Source organism: Bipolaris oryzae (assembly GCF_000523455.1).
Source record: "Bipolaris oryzae ATCC 44560 unplaced genomic scaffold scaffold_103, whole genome shotgun sequence".
NCBI lineage: Eukaryota > Fungi > Ascomycota > Dothideomycetes > Pleosporales > Pleosporaceae > Bipolaris > Bipolaris oryzae.
The window spans coordinates 13,046-36,409 of record NW_006911379.1 but is presented as its reverse complement, the minus strand read 5'-3'; the positions used below and the strand labels follow the sequence as shown (position 1 = coordinate 36,409).

The 23,364-nt window shown below is 52.2% G+C and overlaps 11 protein-coding genes across 11 annotated transcripts; 4 read left to right on the top strand and 7 right to left on the bottom strand.

Annotated features, from left to right (window-relative positions):
- Window positions 1–394: 394 nt before the first annotated feature.
- On the bottom strand, window positions 395–1,571 carry COCMIDRAFT_100086 (class II peroxidase; the record flags this gene model as incomplete). The annotated part of the gene is made up of 2 exons (XM_007691585.1): window positions 395–1,106; window positions 1,162–1,571. The coding sequence occupies 2 exons, from the start codon at window positions 1,569–1,571 to the stop codon at window positions 395–397; spliced, it is 1,122 nt and encodes a 373-aa protein (XP_007689775.1).
- A 1,215-nt stretch (window positions 1,572–2,786) lies between these two features.
- On the bottom strand, window positions 2,787–4,221 carry COCMIDRAFT_27837 (uncharacterized protein; the record flags this gene model as incomplete). Its single annotated transcript, XM_007691569.1, has 2 exons — window positions 2,787–3,557; window positions 3,631–4,221. The coding sequence occupies 2 exons, from the start codon at window positions 4,219–4,221 to the stop codon at window positions 2,787–2,789; spliced, it is 1,362 nt and encodes a 453-aa protein (XP_007689759.1).
- A 1,175-nt stretch (window positions 4,222–5,396) lies between these two features.
- COCMIDRAFT_100128 (uncharacterized protein) lies at window positions 5,397–7,174 on the top strand (the record flags this gene model as incomplete). Its single annotated transcript, XM_007691584.1, has 4 exons — window positions 5,397–5,415; window positions 5,579–6,035; window positions 6,086–6,861; window positions 6,933–7,174. 4 exons carry the CDS (start codon window positions 5,397–5,399, stop codon window positions 7,172–7,174), a joined length of 1,494 nt encoding a protein of 497 aa, XP_007689774.1.
- Window positions 7,175–7,714: 540 nt separating this feature from the next.
- COCMIDRAFT_6871 (uncharacterized protein) lies at window positions 7,715–8,539 on the bottom strand (the record flags this gene model as incomplete). The annotated part of the gene is made up of 1 exon (XM_007691560.1): window positions 7,715–8,539. One exon carries the CDS (start codon window positions 8,537–8,539, stop codon window positions 7,715–7,717), a length of 825 nt encoding a protein of 274 aa, XP_007689750.1.
- Window positions 8,540–8,940: 401 nt separating this feature from the next.
- Window positions 8,941–9,581, top strand: COCMIDRAFT_27834 (uncharacterized protein; the record flags this gene model as incomplete). The annotated part of the gene is made up of 3 exons (XM_007691568.1): window positions 8,941–8,950; window positions 9,063–9,311; window positions 9,403–9,581. The coding sequence occupies 3 exons, from the start codon at window positions 8,941–8,943 to the stop codon at window positions 9,579–9,581; spliced, it is 438 nt and encodes a 145-aa protein (XP_007689758.1).
- A 658-nt stretch (window positions 9,582–10,239) lies between these two features.
- On the bottom strand, window positions 10,240–12,039 carry COCMIDRAFT_100153 (uncharacterized protein; the record flags this gene model as incomplete). Its single annotated transcript, XM_007691583.1, has 2 exons — window positions 10,240–11,862; window positions 11,917–12,039. 2 exons carry the CDS (start codon window positions 12,037–12,039, stop codon window positions 10,240–10,242), a joined length of 1,746 nt encoding a protein of 581 aa, XP_007689773.1.
- Window positions 12,040–12,386: 347 nt separating this feature from the next.
- On the top strand, window positions 12,387–13,993 carry COCMIDRAFT_38363 (uncharacterized protein; the record flags this gene model as incomplete). Its single annotated transcript, XM_007691575.1, has 2 exons — window positions 12,387–12,926; window positions 12,974–13,993. 2 exons carry the CDS (start codon window positions 12,387–12,389, stop codon window positions 13,991–13,993), a joined length of 1,560 nt encoding a protein of 519 aa, XP_007689765.1.
- A 270-nt stretch (window positions 13,994–14,263) lies between these two features.
- Window positions 14,264–15,181, bottom strand: COCMIDRAFT_100112 (glycosyltransferase family 1 protein; the record flags this gene model as incomplete). Its single annotated transcript, XM_007691582.1, has 1 exon — window positions 14,264–15,181. One exon carries the CDS (start codon window positions 15,179–15,181, stop codon window positions 14,264–14,266), a length of 918 nt encoding a protein of 305 aa, XP_007689772.1.
- Window positions 15,182–15,739: 558 nt separating this feature from the next.
- On the bottom strand, window positions 15,740–18,713 carry COCMIDRAFT_27831 (uncharacterized protein; the record flags this gene model as incomplete). The annotated part of the gene is made up of 5 exons (XM_007691567.1): window positions 15,740–17,514; window positions 17,566–18,003; window positions 18,080–18,308; window positions 18,357–18,645; window positions 18,700–18,713. The coding sequence occupies 5 exons, from the start codon at window positions 18,711–18,713 to the stop codon at window positions 15,740–15,742; spliced, it is 2,745 nt and encodes a 914-aa protein (XP_007689757.1).
- Window positions 18,714–19,380: 667 nt separating this feature from the next.
- COCMIDRAFT_100111 (uncharacterized protein) lies at window positions 19,381–20,895 on the bottom strand (the record flags this gene model as incomplete). Its single annotated transcript, XM_007691581.1, has 3 exons — window positions 19,381–19,526; window positions 19,588–19,816; window positions 19,867–20,895. The coding sequence occupies 3 exons, from the start codon at window positions 20,893–20,895 to the stop codon at window positions 19,381–19,383; spliced, it is 1,404 nt and encodes a 467-aa protein (XP_007689771.1).
- A 645-nt stretch (window positions 20,896–21,540) lies between these two features.
- COCMIDRAFT_100143 (uncharacterized protein) lies at window positions 21,541–23,105 on the top strand (the record flags this gene model as incomplete). The annotated part of the gene is made up of 3 exons (XM_007691580.1): window positions 21,541–21,635; window positions 21,688–22,980; window positions 23,033–23,105. 3 exons carry the CDS (start codon window positions 21,541–21,543, stop codon window positions 23,103–23,105), a joined length of 1,461 nt encoding a protein of 486 aa, XP_007689770.1.
- Window positions 23,106–23,364: the final 259 nt, after the last annotated feature.

Below are 23,364 nucleotides of genomic sequence, written 5' to 3'. Positions count from 1 at the left end.
CGGTTACCCGAAAGAGTAACATGCATGTAAGGTGGCCACTCTCAGACAATACGAGGAGATAATATCAGTACGTAACTCAAATTGCCACATGCTGGAAGATTCATGATCCGGATATAATGGTACAAAGTTTAATTTATCTTTATTCTTCTTATTCTTATCTATTGCAAACGATATAACAGACGACAGAACGGAGTGCAACATATGTTTCTACACAAAAAAAAAAGAAGCAGAAGAAAAAACATACATGTTGCAGCTAACCCACTCCCGTGTGTAAGTATCGTAAAAAGCAAAACGTCTAATAATCTAGATGGATATCTTGAATGTTCAAAAACTTGAACTCTCGGAATGAAACGTCTTGTGTCCTCCTCTAATTCGCCATCTTTCCAAAGAAAGCCTAATCGAAAGAGCTCCTGAAGACCCATCGCTGGTCTTCGGGCTGCTGGAAGGGCACGCCAAGCTCAAACAGAGTAGTGACTGCCTCGGCAAAGTCCTTGAAGAAGGCATCGCTGTCCTTGGCATACAGTTGGGTGTACTGCTTGAAGCTCTTGTCCTTGACGAGCTCCATATCAGTGGGCAACATCATGAGGCTCTTGGTCTTGACATCCTCAAACTGCTTGGGACCATTCCACTTCTTGTAAGCCCACTTCTCCTCGAGGAGCAGCTTGAAGTAGTCGTTGGTCAACGTAGTGGGAGAAAAGGTCCAGGGGCCGTCGAAGCCGGAGCGGTCAGTGTGGCAGCGGCCGAGGGCGTGGGCGCCAGAGAGGGCAACCATGGCACGGTCATCGAATCCCATGCGGCCAAAGATGGCGCGAATGTGGCTGCTATCCTTGGTGGCATCGGGCAGACGGCCGTCAGGAGTGCAGAAGGCGACATCGCGATCGGAACGGCCAGCACGGTAAGGAATCTTGGGACCCTGCATCTCCTGGATGGCGCAAACACCACCGAGAATCCACAGGTCCGAGTAGCTGATCCAAGGGAAAGCTTGCTTGACAGGCTCGAGGAAATCGCGAGCGGCCTTGAGACCAGCATTAGCACCGTGGTCAGCTTCGGGGGCAAAGCGCATGGTTGCGCCGTTGGAACCGCCAGTTCCAGTCAACTTGTCATAGCTGTAGTATGTCAGTTTCCGGTTCAGAGGTATCAGGTACAGTTGAGTATACTCACGTTCCTGAGCAGTGCCATGCCAAACGTAGTAGCACAGGGCCGTAGCTGCCATCATCGTAGCTGTCGTTCTCCTCCAATCTCTTGGCGATGGTATCGTAGACCTTCTGGTAGTCCTCGAACCTGGGAGTGAAGACCTTTGTGCTGGTCTGGCCAAAGAGCTCTGGCTTGTATGTGTATAGGGCATAGGCACCAGCACCGACAAGCAGAGCACCAGCACCGAAAGCTAGACCGGTTGGGTTGCCCTCATGCTTATCAGGGCCATCTTCCTGGGAGGCGTATCCGCGTCGTTGGTTGCTGAAGACGTTTTGTGTGGGTGCAACGAAGCGGGCAGATGAGCGGGTGGCGGTGGTGCGGAACGAAGGAGCAGCGGTGCGCAGAGCACGGGAGAAGCTTCGAGAGGCCGACGCCATTGTGTGAATGTTTGTGTGTATGTGTGTGTGAGTGTGTGTTGATAAGCTACACACGACTTGTTTGTGGTCTAGAAAGCGCAATTGGCGAAGGCAGAGGGCGAAGTGAAGGGGCAGAAAGCCAGCGAAAGTGAGATGATAAGAGACGTCAGCAAAGGGAGCGTGAAGGTTTTTATGAAGACACAAGTATTTTCTCGGTGTCCCGAGGGCGATAGACTTTCTTTCTGGAAGGCACGCCAAAAGACCCACCTCTGACAGCTATGGGCCAATCACATGCGTCGCAGCGCATGGCTGTCTGGACCCTTGCGATTACGATATCTGAAGCAGCGGCGACACAGGCCCGATAGCTTAATCTGTGCTTTTCGACTCGCCGAAGAGCGGCTTCTTGGTAGGAATCGGGTCACACACACAGACAGTCTCGCGGCAGTCGAACAGAGGAGAGCCAAGTGGTTTTGTAACTTGTTTGCACTAGGCACTGCCATGGTGCATATTCCGACCTCGTCCCGAGACAGATCGACGCAAGCCAGGCGCGCGGAATGAGGGGCAACGACATGAGGCTCTGCGGCAGCCGCCTCGAGATTCCCTTGTCGTCTTCAACAGCCTATCTGGAGTCTATGTAGTATACTGCCTCTGTCTCGCCAATACTACACCAATGGGTTTTTTTGCTGTCGTCGTTGCTGCGTTAGTCACCGTTCCTGGGTGCGGCCGCTGACTGGCCAATCACAATGCGGTCATACTAAGCCATGGCGGCGTGACTCGTGCCGCACCCACATGCCGTCCCCATGCCGTTCCTCTCCAGCGCGGTACAGGCGGCAAATAGTGGATGCTTCGCTTCAACAGGCAAATCTCTCCATCTAGACAGAGGGCCCCACAATCACACGGTTACACATGTATCAAGGCGGCAAAACTGTCCGGTAAGAAGCCGATTCCATTACATACTCCGACCCAAACACACGCACGTACATATTAGGGCTGACCAAAAGGAAACAATCAAACATGGTAACTCCGCCTGGCCATGACCCTCCCGCTGATGATCCCAAATCTTGACCTAGCGCCTTGCAGGGAAATGCTCATGTCCATGCTCGTGTAAAAAAAACATAAAATCAGACCCAGCTCCAGTGCCGAAAATGCAATCATTAACCCCAAGTATTTCCCCCTTCCCGCCCCCCCTTTCGTGAGCCGCTCGTCCTAGCGTGAAACATGCAAAATCAAAAGCAATCAATGAAACATGTGGTGGTGGTGTTGGTGGTCTGGCGGGGGTAGACCCATAATGGTACCAAGGTAGAGATGCGCATGAGGGTAGCCGTTCATGCTGCCTGTGGGCGTCGAGATTCCCGATGAGGATGCTGTAGGCGGATGAGAATCTTCCAGACTTCTTCGGGCTGCGATTTCTGCTACTTCCTTGACAATCTTGGGCTTGAGGAGATCCCATGAAGTGTTGTTGGGATCCTTGGGTATAGTCACAGCGCGTTTATACGATGGGCAGGCCTCGAGTTCCTTGATACCAATTGGTGGCGACAGTTGGGCGGCCTTTTCCTTGAAGTAGGCCTTGCGCCTAGATTTCTTTGAACTGTACTCGGCAGTCCTGGCAGTCCGCTGCATCTCTTCCCACTGCTCCATCTTCTTTGCAAAGGCTTGACGTTCTTCTATTCTTTGAGCCTTTGCAGCAAGCCATGCAGCGACCCACGCGGCAGACTCGTTTGCGTCGTGAGCCCGTTCACGCACCTCGCGGTTGTACTCGGCAACGAGCTTGTCTACGTCTGATCTTAGATAAATCGTCTTGAGTGCATGCGTGCTTGCTGGGCCAACCCCGACAAAATTGCCCCAAGAATCGTAGATACCGCTTGGAAGAGCAGCACGAATGAAGGAAACGTCTTCCCCGTCTGGACCTTTGAGCAGAGCCATGGCCTCGTACTCCTTGATGACCTGATTTGTTAGACAGTCCTTGCACATGCGGCGCAGAAAAGCCCAGAATGTCTTGCGAGTGTTCTAGACGACGGACAGTCAAAGTTAATAAATTTGCCGTGACAAGTCGGTAGACGGTGCGGGTGTTGTCACTTACGGGGGCACCGCAGTCCATACAGCCATGGCCATGGCGCAGGTGGGCAAACTGAAACTCAGTCAGGCCTGGAGGAGGGTCGGGCATGTCGGTTCCGTAGTAGTAAACCCTGCTATGCTTCCAGAGCATGGGGTTGTCGCGCAGGAAGCGGTAACATGAAGCGATTTTGCTGCGCATCTCGAGTAACTGGGCGGGGTCCGAGTAGGAGAGGATGATGAACCAGCAGTCGAGGTCGACACCCTTGGACAGGACCTTGCCCCTCCGTAACCGGGTGGGCTTGCGTTGCTGCCACTGCTGGGTGAGGAGGGGGCGAGCGGGTGCGGTTGCGAGTGGAGCCAAGGCATTGCTGGCGTAGGAAGCGCTCGAGTGTGCTGCTTGGTCGTATTCTCTCTTGCCGTCGTCGCCCCGCTTGCGCTTCAGACTGCCTTCGACCTTTGCCAAGGGCACGTTGTGGGAGCGCACCTCGTGCGCAAAAGCGGCACGCTTGCCAGCGGGCGGGCGGCAATTGATTACTGTCGCATAGGCTTGGTCGGGCGTCTGCAGAAAGGGCGTCTGCTTGTTGACTGTAAAGGCGACATATTTGGCATTCACCATTTCGGGTCAGCAGGCCAGCCGCTCGGTGGGATGTGGGATCGAGGCGGGTGGCAGGCAGGCAGACTTCCGGGGGCAGGGTCGTCCTTTTTCACAGTGTCGTGGCGGCAGGATGGAGGAGAGGAGGGTGGAGCGGTCAGCGGGCTGGGGAAGCATGAAAGGAGCGTGGACGACGCTGAGACTTCGGCGTGCCCAGGCTCGAGTGAGGTCGGCTGCCGAACCAGTCTTGCCCGGTAGCAAGGTTGACCCTTCGCATACAAAACCTTGGCCGCCTGCTCCTTACCTTACTAAGCTCGACCGTGCTATAACTACTTGAGCTGTGCGCGGCTGACATCACTCGAGTGGGCTCTTTGTCGGATGCTGGCATCCACCGTCTGTGTCGACATGCAACATCCATACGTATATGAACAGGTACGCATAACATGTACCGACAGCCGCCGCACAATCTGGAAGCCCGCCTCGCGGGCTGACTGGAGGGGCATGCGACCAGCACCAACATCAGGACCAGGACCAGAGCCAGCACAACAAGATGGAACACGACCGCCGCGGAACACTGGCCTTTGAGCATTCAGCCATTTTTTTTCGCAATTAGGCCGACCACGACGGCGACGACGACAACAACGACGACGCCACGCCGGCGATCACATAGCGGCATGGACCATGACTTACTTTGACGCGAGGCGCGCGCCGCTCGACCCTTAGTGTTTTTTTTTGGAGCGCCGCCGTGGACGGGCCCGGCAAAAGTCGCCTGGGCTGGACGTGGCGGTGGTTCAGGCTCTTTGGGCGACATGGGCTGGAAGTGGATGCAAGACAGACGCAGGTTACGCCATCGCCATCGCCTGTGCTATCCGCGACTTGGCGCTGGGGAAGAAAGCAGCGCGCACTGTGCACTGCGCAGGAGCGGCGATAAGATACGGCGACAGGCGCCCTGCCCCAGGAGAGATGCGGGGTTAGCGGGCACGGCGGGCACGGGCTAGAGCCGGTAGCCAGACGGTGACTGAGCGACCTCGGCCTGCTCATCTGTCAACATAATTGCTTCTCCCACGCCGTCTCCCAAGTGCCACTGCAAGCGTCATCCCGGCTCCCGCCTCTACCACGGTACAGTCGCCTGCCACCCAGGGCCCTGTCATATCAACCCCACTGCCTGCCACACGGTCCGACATTGCCCAAACACCACCATGTTTGGCAAGACTGAAAGTAAGTTCAGGGTTTCACGGCCACGGCGCCAAGTCGTCTCAGACCTCATCTACAAGGCTTGTCCTTCTGTAGACTTGTCGCCAACCTTTTTAGCCCGCCACACGGCTCTTTTGGCCATGCATGTTGGTGGTACACAGTAGAGCGGCAGTCTGACCGTTTGCAGAACATCCGTCGTCTCCGGACCTGGACAAGCAGGATGCCCTTCCTCGCTACGACAACAACCACGACGACGACGCTGACCATGTCACCTGTCCGCCCACCACCACCGACACCAAACTCCTTGCCAAGATAGATCTCCATGTCATCCCATTCCTGTGCATCATGTACCTGCTGGCCTTTTTGGATCGAGTCAACATTGCCAACGCCAATGTCTTTGGCCTCAGCCAGGAACTCGATCTCAACAGAGACAACCGCTACAACACAGCCCTTGTCATCTTTTTCGTCCCGTATATCCTCTTCGAGATCCCGTCCAACATCTTGCTGAAAAAGATGAAGCCCCGCATCTGGCTTAGTATCTGCATGTTTGGCTTTGGACTCGTCACCATGCTGCAAGGTTTTGTTCAAAACTATGCGGGATTGCTGACTACTCGCTTCTTTCTCGGTGTCTTCGAGGCCGGCATGTAAGTGAGCTCTGAATTAGTTGCCACCACGGCCGAGCTGATATTCATAGGTTCCCCGGCGCCTTTTATCTGATTGGAATGTGGTATAGGAGAAGTGAGGCCCAGAAGCGCTTCTCCTTCTTCTTCAGCTCCACCACCCTTGCTGGGGCTTTTGGGGGACTACTCGCCAGTGCCATTGGCAAGATGGATCACATGCGAGGCTATCGCGGATGGCGTTGGATATTTATTCTCGAGGGACTGCTAACCGTCGTCGTGTCGTTTGCATTCTTCTTTTTGCTGCCTAATTTTCCCGAAGAAGTCAAGTGGTTGTCGGAGCCTGAGCGCGCCTATGTCAAGCACCGCCTCCAAGTCGACCAAGGCCGCTCCGCCCGCGAGCGCCCCATCAAAGCGCGAGACGTTGCAAATGTCTTCAAAGACCCCAAGATTTTCATTGGCGGCTTGATGTATTTTGGCTTGATCGTACCGGCATATGGCTATGCATACTTTTCACCCTCCATCATCCAAGGCTACGGCTACTCGCCCATTCAGACCCAGCTCCACAGTGTACCTCCCTGGGCTGCTGCTTTTGGCTTTGCCATGCTTGTTGCATATTTCTCCGATCGCCTCAGACATCGCTTCCTTTTTGCCATTTTCCCCATTTGCGTCTGCATCGCCGGCTTCGCCATCCTCATCTCCGTGCACAACAATCACGATTTGCAGTATGCGGCTCTCTTCCTAGTAGCTATGGGCGCCTATACCGCCATGCCTGTTATTGTTTGTTGGTTCAATATGAATCTGGGTGGACATCACAGGAGAGCTGTGGGCAGCGCGTGGCAGGTGGGTTTCGGTAAGTTTTGGACTTTTTCTTTTCTTCGTTTGATCCTTGTTTGCGCAAAACAAGTCTGACATTACATATAGGCAACATTGGCGGCATCATTGCTACGTTTTCTTTTCTCAAAAAGGATGCACCAAAGTACACAAAAGGCTACTCTATCAGCATTGCTTTTGTAGTCTTAAGCGCGCTTAGTTGCACTGCGTACTTTGTCATGTGCAACTGGGCGAACCGGAGGCGCAACAAGAGTGTGAGGGATGTGGGGTTGACCGAATACGAAAAGACGGAAATGGGTGATTTGAACCCAGATTATCGATATCTCCTTTAAACGGGGGGGTTCGAGGTGCTTGGATGAGGAATGAAAAAAGAACCAGAGTGGAAAATCTAAAAGGGAACAAAATTTCTTATCTAGTACAAAGGATATTTGCGTCTAGACTTTCGGCCGGTATGAAACGTAATCCTAGACAGATATTCATGATGTATATATCATTACCGAATTAATCCAAGTATCTTAACATATTGGTTCTCCTCTATTGGTTACGCCAGTGAAGATTTCCGTCACAGTGTTGATAAGACAGTTCTCGATCGACTATGGCAAAGAAATTCCTCTATGCCATAGAGCGGGTCTTATTCAGTGGGCAATTCAGCTTGCCTAGTTCGTCTTCTTTTCGTCAAATCTTATCAGACTTCGGCGCCTGGGTAACCTTAGTATTCTACACTAACTAACATCCTGTAGTGCACTCTATCTAATCCATGGCTTGACGACTTACGACGTTGGATATGATAAATCGTTGTGAGGAAATCTTGCTCAGTTCGCATTAGCAGCCCATTGTGTGTAAAAAAAAAGTACCAGATATTCCCCATATTTTCAAGTCACACTCTGCGCAGTTGTAATACTATCCGAATCCACACCCTCTTCACTTCCATGCCCCCAAATCTCCTTACTCTCACTCTCCACCCCCCTCATCGCCTTGGCCACCTCCTCCAACCTAACAACTACCTCCTGAACCCCCTTGTTCACCTTCTCAAAATACCGATCGTTTTCCTCCCTCCTCTTCCGGCTAAGCTCGATATCCTTCTCCGTCTCCTCCTCTAGCTTAATCCGATCAAACAACTTATCCCCCTTTCCCGCACCAGCACCACTGACCATACTCTGCGTCTGCACATCCGTAGCCTTGGTATCCTGCGACTTCTTCTTCTGCTGTTCGGGCGCCTGTTCGTCTTCTTCTGAACGGGCCCATGCTCTTGCAAGCTCGATTTGGGCTCGGCGCAGCTCATCGAGAGCGCGCGAATGTTCGGAGCCGAAGACAGTCATGCCGGGGCCTTTGATCGCGCTGAGTTCAACTTCCTCGAGCGTGTTTTGCATCTCGGCCCATATCGCTTCGGCGCGCGACGAGGCTTCTGCGTCGGCTGCTTGGCTTTGTTGGCGCTGACGCCGTTGGAAGGGCGCTGATGGATTTGTCGATACGGGGCTGAGGTAGTCGCCATCGCTGGTAGTGTTCGGGGGGAGAGGGCGCTTGGGGTCTGGGGAGAGTAGGGAGCGTTGGCGGACTAGAGGTGTCTTTGCTGGTGTTCGGGTCTCATGGAGTGATGTGTTGGAGGCATTGTGCGATGGTGGGCCAACGAAGAGAGCGGGTGCTGGAAGACGGTTTGTCTGCGTCTTGAAAATCTTCTTGTCATCCTTAGAAGACATGGTGTAGCATGCAGCGTGTATATTCACAGGAGCAGATGTTGAAGACAAAAGGTGATTGAAGCTTCACGCAACTAGGTATAGAAGCTAGTAAGGACGTTGAATGTCAGAATCCGAACACCAATTTCTGTTTTGTATCTGTCCAAAGCTAGAAGCTAGTAAGACTAGGGCTATGCGCTTCGACAGAGAAGTCGGTGTTCAGTGTTCCTGAAGTCCTCGGCCCAGCTCAATGACGATGGCCCGATAAGATAGGAAATACCCCTGCAGCCGCGCTAGCCACGACAGAAGCGACGCCAAGGCTCGTGCGCCCACACGCTGGGTGAGATTTCTCCTTCCCGTTACTCTTCGACGTTCGCGATACTAACCATCCACTCTCCAGCACATCACTCGTCAACACCGCAATCATGGGTAAAGGTACGCACTCATCTCACCCAGGCATCTCCAATCCATTCACATCCCATTTCCCCTCCCCCTCGCCTTGCACGACACCATTGTGCACTTTGCAGCTGCTTACTCCATCCTCCAGGAAAGCCAAGAGGTCTCAACGCCGCCCGCAAGCTCCGCAACCATCGTCGTGAGGGACGATGGGCCGATCTCCATTACAAGAAGCGTCTCCTCGGAACCGCTTTCAAGTCTTCTCCCTTTGGCGGTTCTTCCCACGCCAAGGGTATCGTCCTTGAGAAGGTCGGTGTTGAGGCCAAGCAGCCCAACTCCGCTATCCGAAAGTGTGTCAGGGTTCAGTTGATCAAGAACGGAAAGAAGGTCACCGCTTTCGGTACGTCACGCCATTCATGGGATTGAGTGCAGCTACAGCAAAGCACCTGTGGCAAGCATGCATCAAGAAGATGTGGCTAACACGAAAGCAGTCCCCAACGACGGTTGCTTGAACTTCGTCGACGAGAACGACGAAGTCCTCCTTGCCGGTTTCGGTCGCAAGGGCAAGGCCAAGGGTGATATTCCCGGTGTGCGTTTCAAGGTCGTCAAGGTTTCCGGTGTCGGTCTCTCGGCACTCTGGAAGGAAAAGAAGGAGAAGCCCAGGTCATAGAGTACTGGCCAACAAGGAATCAAAGAAGGAAATGAACGTGGACTACCAGTACGCCATGAACGAATGATGGAATCCGCGGATGGCCGCGGAAGTTTACCGGAGTCTTTACATTGGGGATATCTGTGCTTCAACTCGGCACATGAAAGTCATGATATGCTGGAGGGTTAGATAGCAAATCTAACTCGTTCAAGCGCCCACTCGTTTGTGTGTCGCTACTGGAGTAATTCGTAGCCCTTCACAATGCCTTGGTGGGGTAATTGTTGAGATGCACTTACCTAAGCGATTTATCCACGCATGTCGTGTGCAAACATGGAAGGTTAGCCGCGTACTGAATCAACGTCCGATTCGCCATGCATACAAATCTTATTCGTGGTCCTTGTACTACTAGATTTGAGTATCACAGCTTACCTACAGATCGCGTCTGCGACTTTGATAACTCGGGCCAATGGAACATAGGAAAAAAGTGCCACCAGCTGCCGGGTATCTAAAACAAAACGCCAATCAATGCGCCCACTATCCCAAAGAGAGAGAAAAGAGAACGAAAAAGAAAACAGTAAGGAAAACAAAAGGAAAACGGGCGTTCGCCAGTACCAAACCAAAAACTATCGATGATGCAAGCCAAGTCTCTATCTGTGTATATCCTTTCCTCTCTCTCTCTCTATTTGGAGAACATGGCATTGAACGTATCCTCCAGCCCCGTATCTTTCATCGTGCCATAGTAATCATATTTGAGTTTGGGGCTAGCAAACAGCTCCGCATCCCGCTTGACATTCTTCGGTACGCCCAGACCCTCTAAGCCCTGTGATTTGCTGGTCCCATCCGCACCCCTCGTCTGCTTCTCTTCTTTGAAGAAGTTGGGCATGCTTTCTTTGAGTGGCGGCGCCCACACTCCGCGTTTCCATGGGTCGGGTTTTTGGTGGGCGGCGAGCGAGGTGGGAGGTGCGGCGGGGACGCGGTGGCGGAAGGGATTTGGGTCTTTGCGGGCGAAGATGGAATGTGGTTCTCGGGGTTTGGCGGAGGGCGAGGCTTGTTGCTGAGCGAAAGCTGGGCGCTTGGAAAATTGGTTGGATATAATTTCAGGGGGTTGGGTGGAGAAGCGGCCTTTTGTCGGGGTCCAGTCCATGTCGTCGACGTCTAGGAAAGAGTTGCGTTGGGCGAAGGGAGTTGTGGCTTCGGTCGCGTGTGTGGTATAGGATGATTCAGTGAGAGTAGGTGATGGAGGGGCGGGAGAGGATTCTTGATAGCCTTGGATTCCAGATGCAAACGAATGTGCCATGCTATCGAAAAGATCCGCTTGCGGGTGTGCAGGATGGTAGGAGCCCCTCCTTTCTTTCTTTGCGCTGCTGGGTTCGCTGAGGACAGGCTCTTGGGCTGCCTTGGGGAATGAGGGTGCAGCACCGTAGACTATGCGCACAGTTTTCCATGTCAGGACGAAAGAAAGAGCAAGAACACTGGCCATGACTGTGTGAGTGTATCGGAAGCTCTGTAGGGTATCGCTGCTGACTGCGGTATGCTGCCAATAGTAGAGACTCGCAAGGCGGAGTGCGATGACGGCAGAGCGAATTGACCATAGTGACTTGAGTCCATGCATTCTGCCCGTTAGACTGTTCGTTTTGAGCTTCAACTTGGGGTTCCACCAGATAGTGAGCAGGTCGGCAAGGATAGCGTATTGCAACCATTTGACTACATACGGCGAAAGTACACAGATGTCGTCGATGGAGCGTGAGAGAAATACTTGATGCAAACATGCGCTCCAAGCGAAGATCTGGCCTTCTCGAATAGCCTCATTGGGGATCATGATTAGCCCAGCGACATGCCAGAGCAGTCCCACCACCGTACTCAAAATGTAAGTCCACTTGGCTAGCGAAATAGCCCTGAGCGTCCATGCTTGTCGCGCCGTGTACACAACTGTGCGCTTCTCTTTGCTCGCTTCCATTATGCGCGCCAAATTGTCTGCTCTCGCTACATGGTTCGCATTTCGTATCTGGTTTTGGACCCGGGGCAGACAATTCTTGCACACTTGTGGGTAGCGCTCCTCGAGCTCGATCTTGTAGTTGTCGTAGGCTGCGAGGTATTGGTCGTACTGCGGATCGTCTTCTTCTGGGAGAAATTCGGCGAGCAGACTGGTGTATAGCGTTTGGTTATGTTGACACGCGTCGCAGAAGATGTTGTCGGTGGGAGCGGACATAAAGGGCGAGGGTGAGCGCGAGGGTATGTACTGAAGCACAGGTGCAGAAATAGTTGCAATCTCTTCTATCGGTGGATCTGTGATATTTCCGCGCTGGTAGAGAGTCAGTTGAAGAGAAGTCGCATATTTATGTCTTCAGGCATTCACCTCATCAAAGTGATTCACGGCGTCGCATTGTGGACAGCGGTACTTTTTGGGTATCTGGGAGACGCTCTCTCGCGACTGAACATTGCAGTAATGACAGCGCAGTCTGCGCCGTAGGAGCGGCATGTTGGCGACAAGGTCGGGAGGTTGATGGGATGGTTGATGTGGGTGGACGATGTCATCGGCCAGTTGGTTCGGGGTGGCAGAATGGCGACGCTGACACACCGCCCGGGGACCGACGCGGAAATTTGGATCGCAGTATCGAATGCACTGGTCACCACCAAGAGGGACGACTTCCCGCCAGCCCATCGCCGCAAGGACCAAGCCATTGAAGCGAGGCGCTTGCAGTGAATCCGAAAAAGTCGATTGACCCGGAAAATCCATTGCTAGCACCCGTCCACGCCCACTGCTCCATGGCTCGGTAGTCCGCAAACCCTCCCACATCTACGTCCATCGCCCTTACCCTACCCACCATGAGCCAATTAGTCGTCCGGCCAGGACGCAACGCCGCACGCCAGGCCAAGAAACTCAAGGAGATCCGCAAAACGAAGCATGCAATCCAATGGCACGAGCGAGAGCGAAAGAAGCGACAGGAACTCATGCAGGAGCGATGGGAGTCCAAGCAAGCCGTCCTACAGCGCATTATGTGGGAGAACGACAATATCAAGGGCATTAAGAAACGTGCTCTGGCCGATGCCAAGGAAGATTGGAAGTTGGGTCCTTTGAGACCAAACCGTGCTGTCGGCCCAAATGCAGATACGTACGGCGCTATCACATCATCTAGGATGCAGAAACCAGAAATCTCCGCCAAGACACAGAAGAACCGCAATGCTGTAAGAGAGAGGAAGGGACTGGAGCTTGAGTATCCTTTGGTTGTCGATGATAAGAAGTACTTTCCTATTGTCAAAAATGACCGTGTCGTTATTCTTAAGGGTAAAGATGCTGGCAAGATTGGTGTTGTACAAGAGATCATCCCTCGGACTCATGATGTTCTTGTAAAGGATTTGAATATGGTCTGTATTCTCCTCTTAGACCACAAAGTTAGGCTAACACCTTCTAGCAATATTACGACTCCAAAGTTTTCAGTGCTGCCAACGAAGATATGGGCCCCAAGCACCCAAATGAGGTGCCACTTCCTCTAGACCACGTTCGTCTCGTAATACCCTCTGAGATCAATCAAGGAGGTGTAAGACGTTACAAGGACGTTATCGTAGAGAAAATCTTCATGGAGCAACACACAACTGGCATTGACCCCTACACCGGGACTGACTACGGCAGCTCAGAAATACCAAAGGAACACCAATATGACCCTCGCAACGGCCTACCTATCTTCCACCGCTACATCTCAGGTACAAATCACCGTATCGAATGGCCATGGGAACGTGAAGAATGGACTGAAGATGTCGATGTCACGAACGAGCAAAGCACAGATAACCGCTCATGGCTGCGGAAGACCATGTCCACCATCGCTCAACCTTTCTCCGGCCTGGACCGCTGGCGAAGCAGTAACAAGCAGAGCAGAGAGCAGCAAGACTCGAGTGCCTTGAAGACAGACGATATCGAAGAAAGCTTCGCAAAGATCGAAAAGGAGCAACAAGACAGGTTCAAGACACAACCTCCAAGAAGCAAGGACCTTGAACTCCCAGAGGCATACGATGACGTAGACACAACGCGCAACATTGTCGAGAGATCAGAGTCCATGTCTTATATCCTCGTTTCCCCACCCTTCCCCGACACTCTCAGCGAAGAACTCCGTGGCGACATCCACGACCTCTCCATCAAGGCAAAGAAGGAACAAGATCCCCAGGCGCCGCGCGTCAAGATTGCCCGGCACTCTGAAAAAGGCGCGCTCGCACGAGAAATTGCAAAGCAGCAGAAGCAAGCTGCCGAAGCAATGAAGACGCCCATGCAGTTGCGATGGGAGCTGGAGCAAAGGAAGAAAGCAGAGACACTAAAGAAACAGCCTCTTGTGGATCAAGAAACCCTGCTAGCCGCACTAGGCCAGCACATACAGAAGAAGGCTGCAAAGCCGTACCTAGGCAAGAAACAGATTGCTGCTCAGAACCAGGATTTGGACTAAGCTTTCTTCTTCAAGTGCACGATTTGCACTGTAGTCTCCGAGCAAGAAGAAGAGAGATTTGTAACATAGAAACTTCTGTACACATAGCCGCGAAACTGAAAGCAGCAAATCTCAATCCAAGCCCTCTTGCATAGTACATACCGTTATCATAGTTTTGTGGGGGGGGGGGTATCTTTCGCTGTGAAATTCACATCAAACGCCATCATCTCCCATGTATACCACATTGTCCTTGTAAATCTCCTATCGTATGCATACTTCTTGCATCAGTAATCATACCAGGATGCCCCAGTATTCTGCTCTCCCACTCTTACCTTCCAACTCCTCCCACTGCACGAGAAACCGATCCACGACGTGAAGCAAGATCTTGCCGCTTAGACTAAGCGTCTTAACTCGTGCAAAACTCTCGACATATACGCTTTTACACTTGCGTCTACTTTCTGCGCCCTTAATGTTGAAGAAACGCAATATGAGGCTTGCGAGGATAACGATAACGGCTGTAGCTGGCCCATTGGTGATGATCAGATCGGGAACGTCAGCGGCGGCAGCTTCGTATGGAGTCGCAGGTGCTTGGCCTGCAAGAAGCGGGGGTGCTCCGAGGAGCGGTGTGAAACATGCGAATAGGGTGTATAGAGCGGAAAACGGTGTTGTGAGCAGTGACTGGTGGATCTTCCTTGCACGCGGTACGATGGCTATGTCGTAATGCTGGGGTCCTGTGCATGCTGGGCCGTCATCTCCTCTACTTGTATCCAGAACACGTGTCTGGCCATTTGTATCCGTGACCTGCATCGTTGGTCTTGCTGCTTTGCCATCACTCTCGTCTGCGTCTCGCCCATTCACCACCTTTTCTTGCGTTTTTTCTCTCTTTTTTGCGGCATCTTGCAAATCTTGCTCAAACTGTACAGCGCGTTGTGCGGAGAAGGCGTCGCCGCTACTAACTACGTATGTCCTGTGTGTATACTTTCTTGTGTCGAGGTCGCGGAGCAGGCATAGCATTTCGTGGGTGTGGCCCCCGGATCCGAGCACGATTAGCACGCGTGTTGCGAGTGGTCGTTTGCGCCGGAGTGGTCGCGTGTTTGTGCTTGCATTGGGTAAAATAGCAAGAAGGCGTAGAGTGAATGCGACTAGAAGGGTGGCGAGGGTTGCTATGAAGAACGAGAGAGTGTAGAGGGTAGATGGTGGGGGAGCCATTCTGGGAATTGCTATCGTGACGGATCGGATTGCCCGCGGTGGCCTTTGAGGCAATTATATTTCCAGAAGCTTGCGCTGATTGCTGCAGGGGGTAGCTAAACGACATGTAGTTTGCGAGACATTGTAGAGCATTGTTGATGGCTTGGAATTGGGTTGCTGTTCATGTAGGTGAGAGGTGAAGTGGCCGTGGCCATTGGCCAATGGTCAGTCGCGAACGGAAAGCACATTCCGAACACGGGGTCACATGACGAGGTCTGGTAATCAAGCACCCCCATAAACACTGACCCAAGGCATACGGATCTGTGATTGTGATTCACTTTCTCACGACACGAAGAGCAATATTCGTGTTTGCATACCTGCAAAATCTATTTCTCATGTAATGAAAACTTAGTGTTGTGCACGACAAGGACCATACAGTAATCGGTTCCAACGTGATGATTCCAACCATTGGATATAATTCAATAAACCGCCTAGAGAATACGTAGATATACTGAATATGAAAGTGAGACAAAGCGCTATGCAAGATTGATGGCAGCCAGGCCTACATCATTGCCTTCTTCAAGGAACACTTGCGCTGGCAACTACATCTTCCCAAACAGGCCAATAAGCATCTTCCCCTTGCTCATCCATCTGCCATATCAAACTCGGATTTCTTCTCATCACACCTTCGTGTTCTCTCTTCAAGCCAGCCAACCGCTCACTCAATATTCTCATTTGGCCCACAACGCATCTTAACTCCCTGCCCCTTGCTGTCGAAGGAGAGATCTCGCCTTTTAGGTCCGATAGTGGCCCCACAAGCCGTGTGAGTGTGGGCGGTAAGCTGTATCGGAATGATGCTTCGACCCACGATGTGATGGCGAGGCGCGAACATAGGAAGGCGCTGAGAGCAGGAAGATAAGTAAGTGTATCTGGCGTGGAGGTGGTGGTAGAGTGGTGAGAAGATAAGGCCAGAGCACGACTTAGGTGTATAGGCCAACAAAGCGCCGCATAGCGTAAAAATGGGAAATGGGTATCGAAGGGTATGGTGCGAATACTGCTTGGTCTTGAGCTGCTGTTGCGTGAATTGGGTACAATTGGTGCTACAACATGGTTGTTGTCACCGTCGGATGAGGACAATGACTTGTAGCCGCTATCTCCAGATGAGTTTGTTCGTTGACTCGCACCGCTACTGGGTGAAGCGGCTGGAGGCGTGGGTGGGTTGTGAGGGTGTAGTGCGCCAAGTGGCTGCTTCGGTACGCTGTAGACAAGATATGAAAGGCAATCGGCTGCAAGGTGTCCATGTACACTACTCTCGTTATGCAGACTAAATTCTGATGTATGAGAAGCAGAGGATTGGAGGAAGTCACGCACGGACGCGTGGGCGAAAGAAACAGCGTCGTTTGTGACTAAAAGGAGACCGCAGCTGAGCTCCTCCAACGCGTTGACGATATCCATCGTATGTGATGTCTTGTTTTCGTCTGTACTTTGTATACGCAGAGCCGCTTGTAGTGCAGCTGAATCCAAGTGGTGGATTCCATGAGATAACCAGCGGAAAGTACTGGTAATGACTCGCTTCTTTTGGTGGGAGTGACGCGCCAGCGCATCAATCATAGTGTGGTAGAGTGAGCCCAGCCCTTTCAGCGACTGAACATTCAACAGAAGGCTTAATCGTTCTTCTGGTGAAATCAGTGGTGACTGAAGCAACTTCAGAAGCATAGAAGCCCATAGAAACTCTCCATTTGCTGCTTGTGCGAACTGGGGAATGAGCGTTCGGTCCATCGATATACCAAAAAAGCCTTGATCTGCCAGACGATTTAGTTCTGGTGTTAAGTAATTCTCAATGGCCGTGGCGTTATGCGAGCTTTTGAGAGAAAAAACGTGAGGGGCATCAGATGCCCACTTCTGGTATTCCAACGGTATCTTCAAGTCCGGTCTGCTGAACAAGATGACTCTCGCATCGGAACCTCGGCATAATCTTGCCAACAATCCCAGAAAGACTTCAGTGTTGCTGCATTCATCGATACCATCAATCGCGATGTAGGTAGGATGTTGTCGCAAAAGTAGAGTAAGTACGTCTAATACCTCATCTGTATTTGCATGTTCGCGAAACGAAGTTTTGCGTAGCAACAGGCATACAGCATCGAGGGTAGAATGGTCATTGCGGTGCAACTGAAGCAGCTGGTGTGACAAGGCTCGCAAGGCATCGTCTGGATGATTGTGCTTGGAATGGAGGAGACTGAAACGGTAGTGCGCGATTACGGGAGGCTCATCACAAATGTTAGGATCTTCAGCCTCAGCAGTAAGGTTCTCGATTACTGAATGTGATATGAAGGTTTTCCCAAAACCAATCTGTGCTGCATGATATTAGTACTCAGCTTATGGAAGATGCAAGAATCTCAACCTACCCTGAACAAATAGCACTCGATGTTGCCAACTGTTCAACAAATAATCCCCATCATTGGCCACTGTTTTTTCAAATGGTTGATCTCGCCATTTACAGTAAACTGAACTTTGCAAAAACCATGCACATGAATCTGGGCTGTACTGTCTGGGTTGGCGATCGACTTGACCTGTGGCAGGCGAATTACAAAGCCAGTTTCGCACTTTTTCCACCCTCCTCCATCGTTTGACAGCTCTTTGCCCTTCATGATCCAAATAGTCGCTGCTTCTCATTTGATCTTGATTTTGTAGAAAGTCAAGATAGTGCTTGCGATGATGTGAGATATCGGAGTAGTTTTGAATGTCATTTTGCGTCTCCTTCTCCAGCCATCTTCTGTGTTTGGCCAATCGGACTTCCATACGCGAAATGCGTGAGTCAAGCGGCCTCCATGACATTGTGTGAGCTGTATCAGGGGTTAGCTAGTCCAACACATGATTGATTTACTGATACAGCCTTGACGTGTGAATCTTGCAACGCACCTTGACTCCCTCGACAGAAAATGCAGTAAAGTTCCAAGAACAGCTGTACAAAGTCGGCATATACATAAGACATGAGTGCTGCTAAATGAACGTCTTCGTCTTTGGCATTAGAGTCCGGAGTGTTTGCACTGCAAGCCCCGTATATTTGCTGATACGGAGGTATGACATGCGCAATGGCTTCCAACATATCGGTAACCTTTTCAAGAAGAAGGATATAGGCACTGCTCATCTACCTATGTTTCAGCATAGTTTGCATCCAGCTGTGGTTGCATCTTACCTTGATGACCAGTCGGAGCGCACCCCAGAACCAGCTAATCCATTCTGGTTGGAGCTTTATGCATGTGCTCAGAAGGTCGAAATATGGCGCAAGAGTACGAATGAACAATGTGAGTTTCCGGCTACACACAACCACTCTCTGGTCTATAGAGCCGTTGTTGACTGACACTCGACGTAGCTCGTCTAACAAGAGCGATGCGTTTGCGTCATCTTGGAAATGAAGTCGGTGTTCTTGCAGTACCACGCTTCGAATAGCCGCCACCGCTTCGTCAAACAACGGTGCGATTAGGCTATGATTTGGTTAGATTTTCTTCAACCGTTGTTGATGATTGCGAAAGACTCACACAGAGTCCGCCATTGTTATGGCAGCTGGTTCTGGTTGTGGTGCGAGTTTTTGGATATTTTCCAATCAAAGCGCCGCCTTGGTCTCAAGAGCGGATGCATTGGCACAGATCAGAATACACTTTTTTGCGGCGAAAGACGGGGGCATTGTGGAGGCATGGTGCCGAAGAGGGCAGCGGCAAACAGATATAACATGGCTTGGATTGCCATATGAACGGGCCTAAAAGCAGAGCAAATTACTGCGCTGTATGGAGCCACGGGAGAAGCAACGGGTGTCGTGGGGCTGAAAATGGTGCAAGAAGATAAGCGGAATGCGTAAGAGTACGGCGAGCGGGACGCTGCAGGCGCACTTGTCATGTCTTGGACACCACATAATTAGTAGGCGTGGGGGACCGTGCTCAACAACGTGGGCTAGACGACAGGCCCATGCGACGGCTTGCACACGGCATGCCGGGACTCTTGACCGGTGTGCGGGGACTCAAGCTTCACAGGTGAGTAACAGCAATTCCCATACGAAGTCTTATTCGACAGCAGACAAGCGAGACAATATGAACGGATAAACATCATGGGTATCACCTCAACAAGCTACATAGCCAACTGCTCGGCCTAGTCAACGGATCTATGGTACAAAGAGTATTAGAAGGCGGAGTACTGTGAATGCCACCAAAATTGTGGCTACCTGATTACACGGATGCAGGCATGCCGAGCCGGAGCGCAAGTAGTGCTCGTACGTCAGTGACATATTGCAAGCCTTCGAGCAGTGGGATGAGATGCAGCAGGTCGTGATCTGTTGGGTCGCTGATCCAGCCTTCGATGGGAATGGCATTATCTAGTTTTGTCATTAGTAACAGTACAACCTTGTAGGCGTCTGAACTGGGGCAATTTCTTACCTGGATGGAAGACGTAGCTCAGGGGGCTGTTGTCAAGTATCATAACCTTGCTCAGATCTGGCTCGACCTGGGCAAGATCCTTGATGTAAGCCCCGTTGCGAACAGTGCAGTGCTGCCTGTAGTATCGTCCTGCAAAATACTTGCGCTCCACCTCCAGCCAATCAATGACGGGATCAGCATACTCCTGGACAGACGCGGTAAATATGATGAGGTTGTACCATTTGCTGACCTGATTCACATGTCAGCTACGCGCTGGCAAGGCCCGGCTAAACTCGTTACCTTTTTCAAGAAGTCATCGCAGTACGGCCGCTTGTGGACGTAGTACAAGAGCGGCACCTGGGGACCAATGACCTGTCCGTCCGCGCCGATAGATGCCTGCAGTTTTACTTCTACCATGTGACCAGTCTGGAAGCGGCCGCCGTTGACTATACTGTGAATCAAAGTTTCATCAAGATCAATAATGAGTGTTTTTTGGTGTGGACCGACGGCCGAAGTGCCTTTGGCCGAGTAGGATGGCTGACGCCGTGGCACCAAGGGGCGCGGGGGCTGAGGCGCTCGTGGGAATTTGGTCAATTGTTTGGACGATGCGGTTGCCGGGCCGGTAGGCGACTTGAGCGAAGCAGCCGCTTCGGACGAGATGGAGTTGCTTTTGGAAGACTGTGCCTTTTTTGCTGCCTTTCGTTGTCTCAACACATCCTCGTTGTGGTGTAGTGTAATGCGGATCGACCGTTTTGCGGGAGCGATTTCGTCTGCGCGCGATAGCGCACTCGATTTGGAGCGTGTGTGCTGCGAGGGGCTGTCCCAGTCTCCGCCGCGCGAAGCAGGTCTTTCGGTCTCCGAGTCGGATGTCATGGCGGTGGACGTGGATGCGATAGATAGGGAGCGCCGCGAAGGTTGCATGGCCATGGGCTGGGCAATGCTCGAGCTGCGACCTTTGCGCATAGCCTTCTCGTTATTGTCGGTAGCGGCCGAGGCTCGCGCTGCGTGTGCGCCTACTTTCTTCCGGCGTCGGCGTGTAAAGGTGCGCGAAACGTGATACACAGGGGCTAAAAAGGAAAAGTGGCCGTCCTCGTAGTAGAAGCAGGCAATCAAGTACTGGCCGGTGTAGACAAAGGGGGTCGTCAGCACGCCCACGATGGCAGTGAGGCCGTCGGATAACAGCTGCGGGTACAGCCACCGTCTTCGCCGCGTCGTGTCGTCGTAAGGTCCCTTCTGGGATTGTTGGAGGAGCGGTGATTTCTCGTTGGATCCGGATGCGACGGCTTCCGTCGTCGAGGAACCGGAGCCGTTACTCCTGTCGGCGCCCATCTTGCGCGTCTCGCTCTATGCAGCTACTGCACTCGCATCGTCAGACCGAGTCGAGGGAGAGGGCTGGGGTGCGCGAATGGCGAGGATCGTGGGGTAGCGTGATGGCCGGGGGCTGTTGCTCCTGCTGCTTGTTGCCTATGTCTTTGTTCGCAGACGGTAGTGGCGCTGAGATGGACGAGCAGTGGGGAGACCACACAAAGCCTGCTGGGCCGGTGAGGGAATCTCTATGGTGACGCTATGAAGTCTAGAATAAGGCCGAGGCGAGGACGGAGAGGCTGCAGACGGTTATGTATGTAAGCAGGAAAGGTTGGGGATGATGCCAATGACGACCGAACAGCTGGAGAAGGACCGTGGCCAATCGGAACACGCATAGCTCAATTTGGCGACGACTCATAACTTGGGTTCACGCAGTCTTGAACAAGCAATATTCCGCTACTGTGCCCTTTACGCGACACAAGCGTCTGCAGTATCTAGATCGCACGAGCCTTGTGCTTCTAGACTTATTTTTTGATTTCTCAAAGAAAAAGAAGCGCATCAACAACTGAACAGTCATCCAAGAGACACCCCCACCACCCCCACATACGCGCGCTATACACTTCGAAATCTTGAACAACACCACCTTTTCAGTGTGCGGGAATTGCTAGGATGCAGGGCGCTACCATCCAGGCGCCAGGCCTGTCCACATTCCTCAAGTCTCTCAAGAGCACGCCAGTAGATGCCTCGGTTGAGCACTTTACTTCGTACGTTTGTCCATGGTATAGTGCGAAACTACAGCTGACCGGTCTACGATAGACTCCTCAAGCGCCGCCAGATTCGAAACTCGAGACCTTGCGCCATTGCAACGACAGCCTTGCTACTGCGCGTAGTGGGCGAGTTCAAGGGAAGAGACGCTGCTAAACTCATAGAGCGCATCAAGCAAGTCGGCCGGCGGCTGACGTCAGCCCAACCAAGAGAAGTTGTGGTAGGAAACATTGTACGGCGTGTACTTGGGCTGGTACGTGAGGTCGTCGACGAGCATGCAGATGGACAAACACCCACAGGGAGCGACCGAGGCAATGCGACACCACACGCCCACGCTTCACACGACTCGCTCCATAGGCCAGCACTTCAGTCAAGCATATCCACCTTTAGTCCTCTCAGACATGCCGTAGCAGAGCCCATGCCCGCGGGCGGCTTCACAGACAACGCTTCGGACGCCAGCGAACCCTCAAGACGGCCGCCGCTGCTCACCTCGCACACTTCGTACGCACCGGCATCGGCTGCACCTCTCGTACACTCGCTATTTGGCCTCTTTTCCCAACCAGCAGACACTCCCTCGGCCACCAGCACGCCGACAGGGCAAGCATCGCCCACTGGCAGGAGCAACCTGACTGCGCTCAATCTCGAGCGACTTGCAGGCATGGAGCGAAGTCAGAATCTTGATCTTAAGGGCGAGGTCATGGAGGGCATACGAGAGTTGCAAGACGAGCTGGAAACATCAGACAAGCAGATTGCCGAAGTTGCGCTCGAACACATTCACGCCAACGAGATCATCCTCACCCACACTGCCTCGACAACCGTCCAAAAGTTTCTCTTGTTCGCCGCACGAAAACGAAAGTTTACCGTTGTACACGCCGAGACGTACCCTGACGACCACACTGCTACGCATGGAATCCTGCTTACTGGCAAGAAGCGCGAGGCCAACCCAGACGATGATGAGGATGATGACAAGTGGAAGCCACTCACCGACGCGGGTATCCAAGTCTACGTCATCCCAGATTCGCACGTGTTTGCGATAATGTCGCGTGTCAACAAGGTCATATTAGCTACTCACACCGTTCTAGCCAACGGCGGTCTTGTTGCAGCCGCTGGAGCGCACATGATTGCAAAAGCAGCCAAGGAGCATCAAACACCTGTGGTAGTGCTCAGCGGTGTTTACAAGCTCAGTCCTGTCTACCCTTTCGATATTGACGAGCTCATCGAATATGGCGATGCTGGCAGTGTAGTACCTTTTGACGACGGCGAGTTTGTAGACAAGGTTGATGTTGAGAATCCGCTGTATGACTACGTCCCTGCGGATCTTGTAGACCTTTACATTACCAATCTGTAAGCTGTCCCTTATACTTTATTTGATTGGACCAATAGCTGATTATTACAGTGGTGGACATGCACCTTCATATCTATACCGCATCGTAGCAGACCACTACCGTTCTGAGGACATCACTCTGTAGTGTACAGAAAAGTGATGGCTGGCGACATTGTATCGCTGACGAGAAATAAAAAGTCTCTCATCAGCCACGGCACAATTGTTGAAAAGTAAGTGGTACCAACCACCATTGCCGTAGGCATGCCCCCAGAGTCGCGCGAATTAGATACTATTCCATATCATATGGAAACCAATCAAGACACGCAGTTCATGCATCAGACACTGTGCCTGATGCCTATTCGTGTGTCCCCTCCGTGTGCGCCCCGAAATAGAATAACACACTC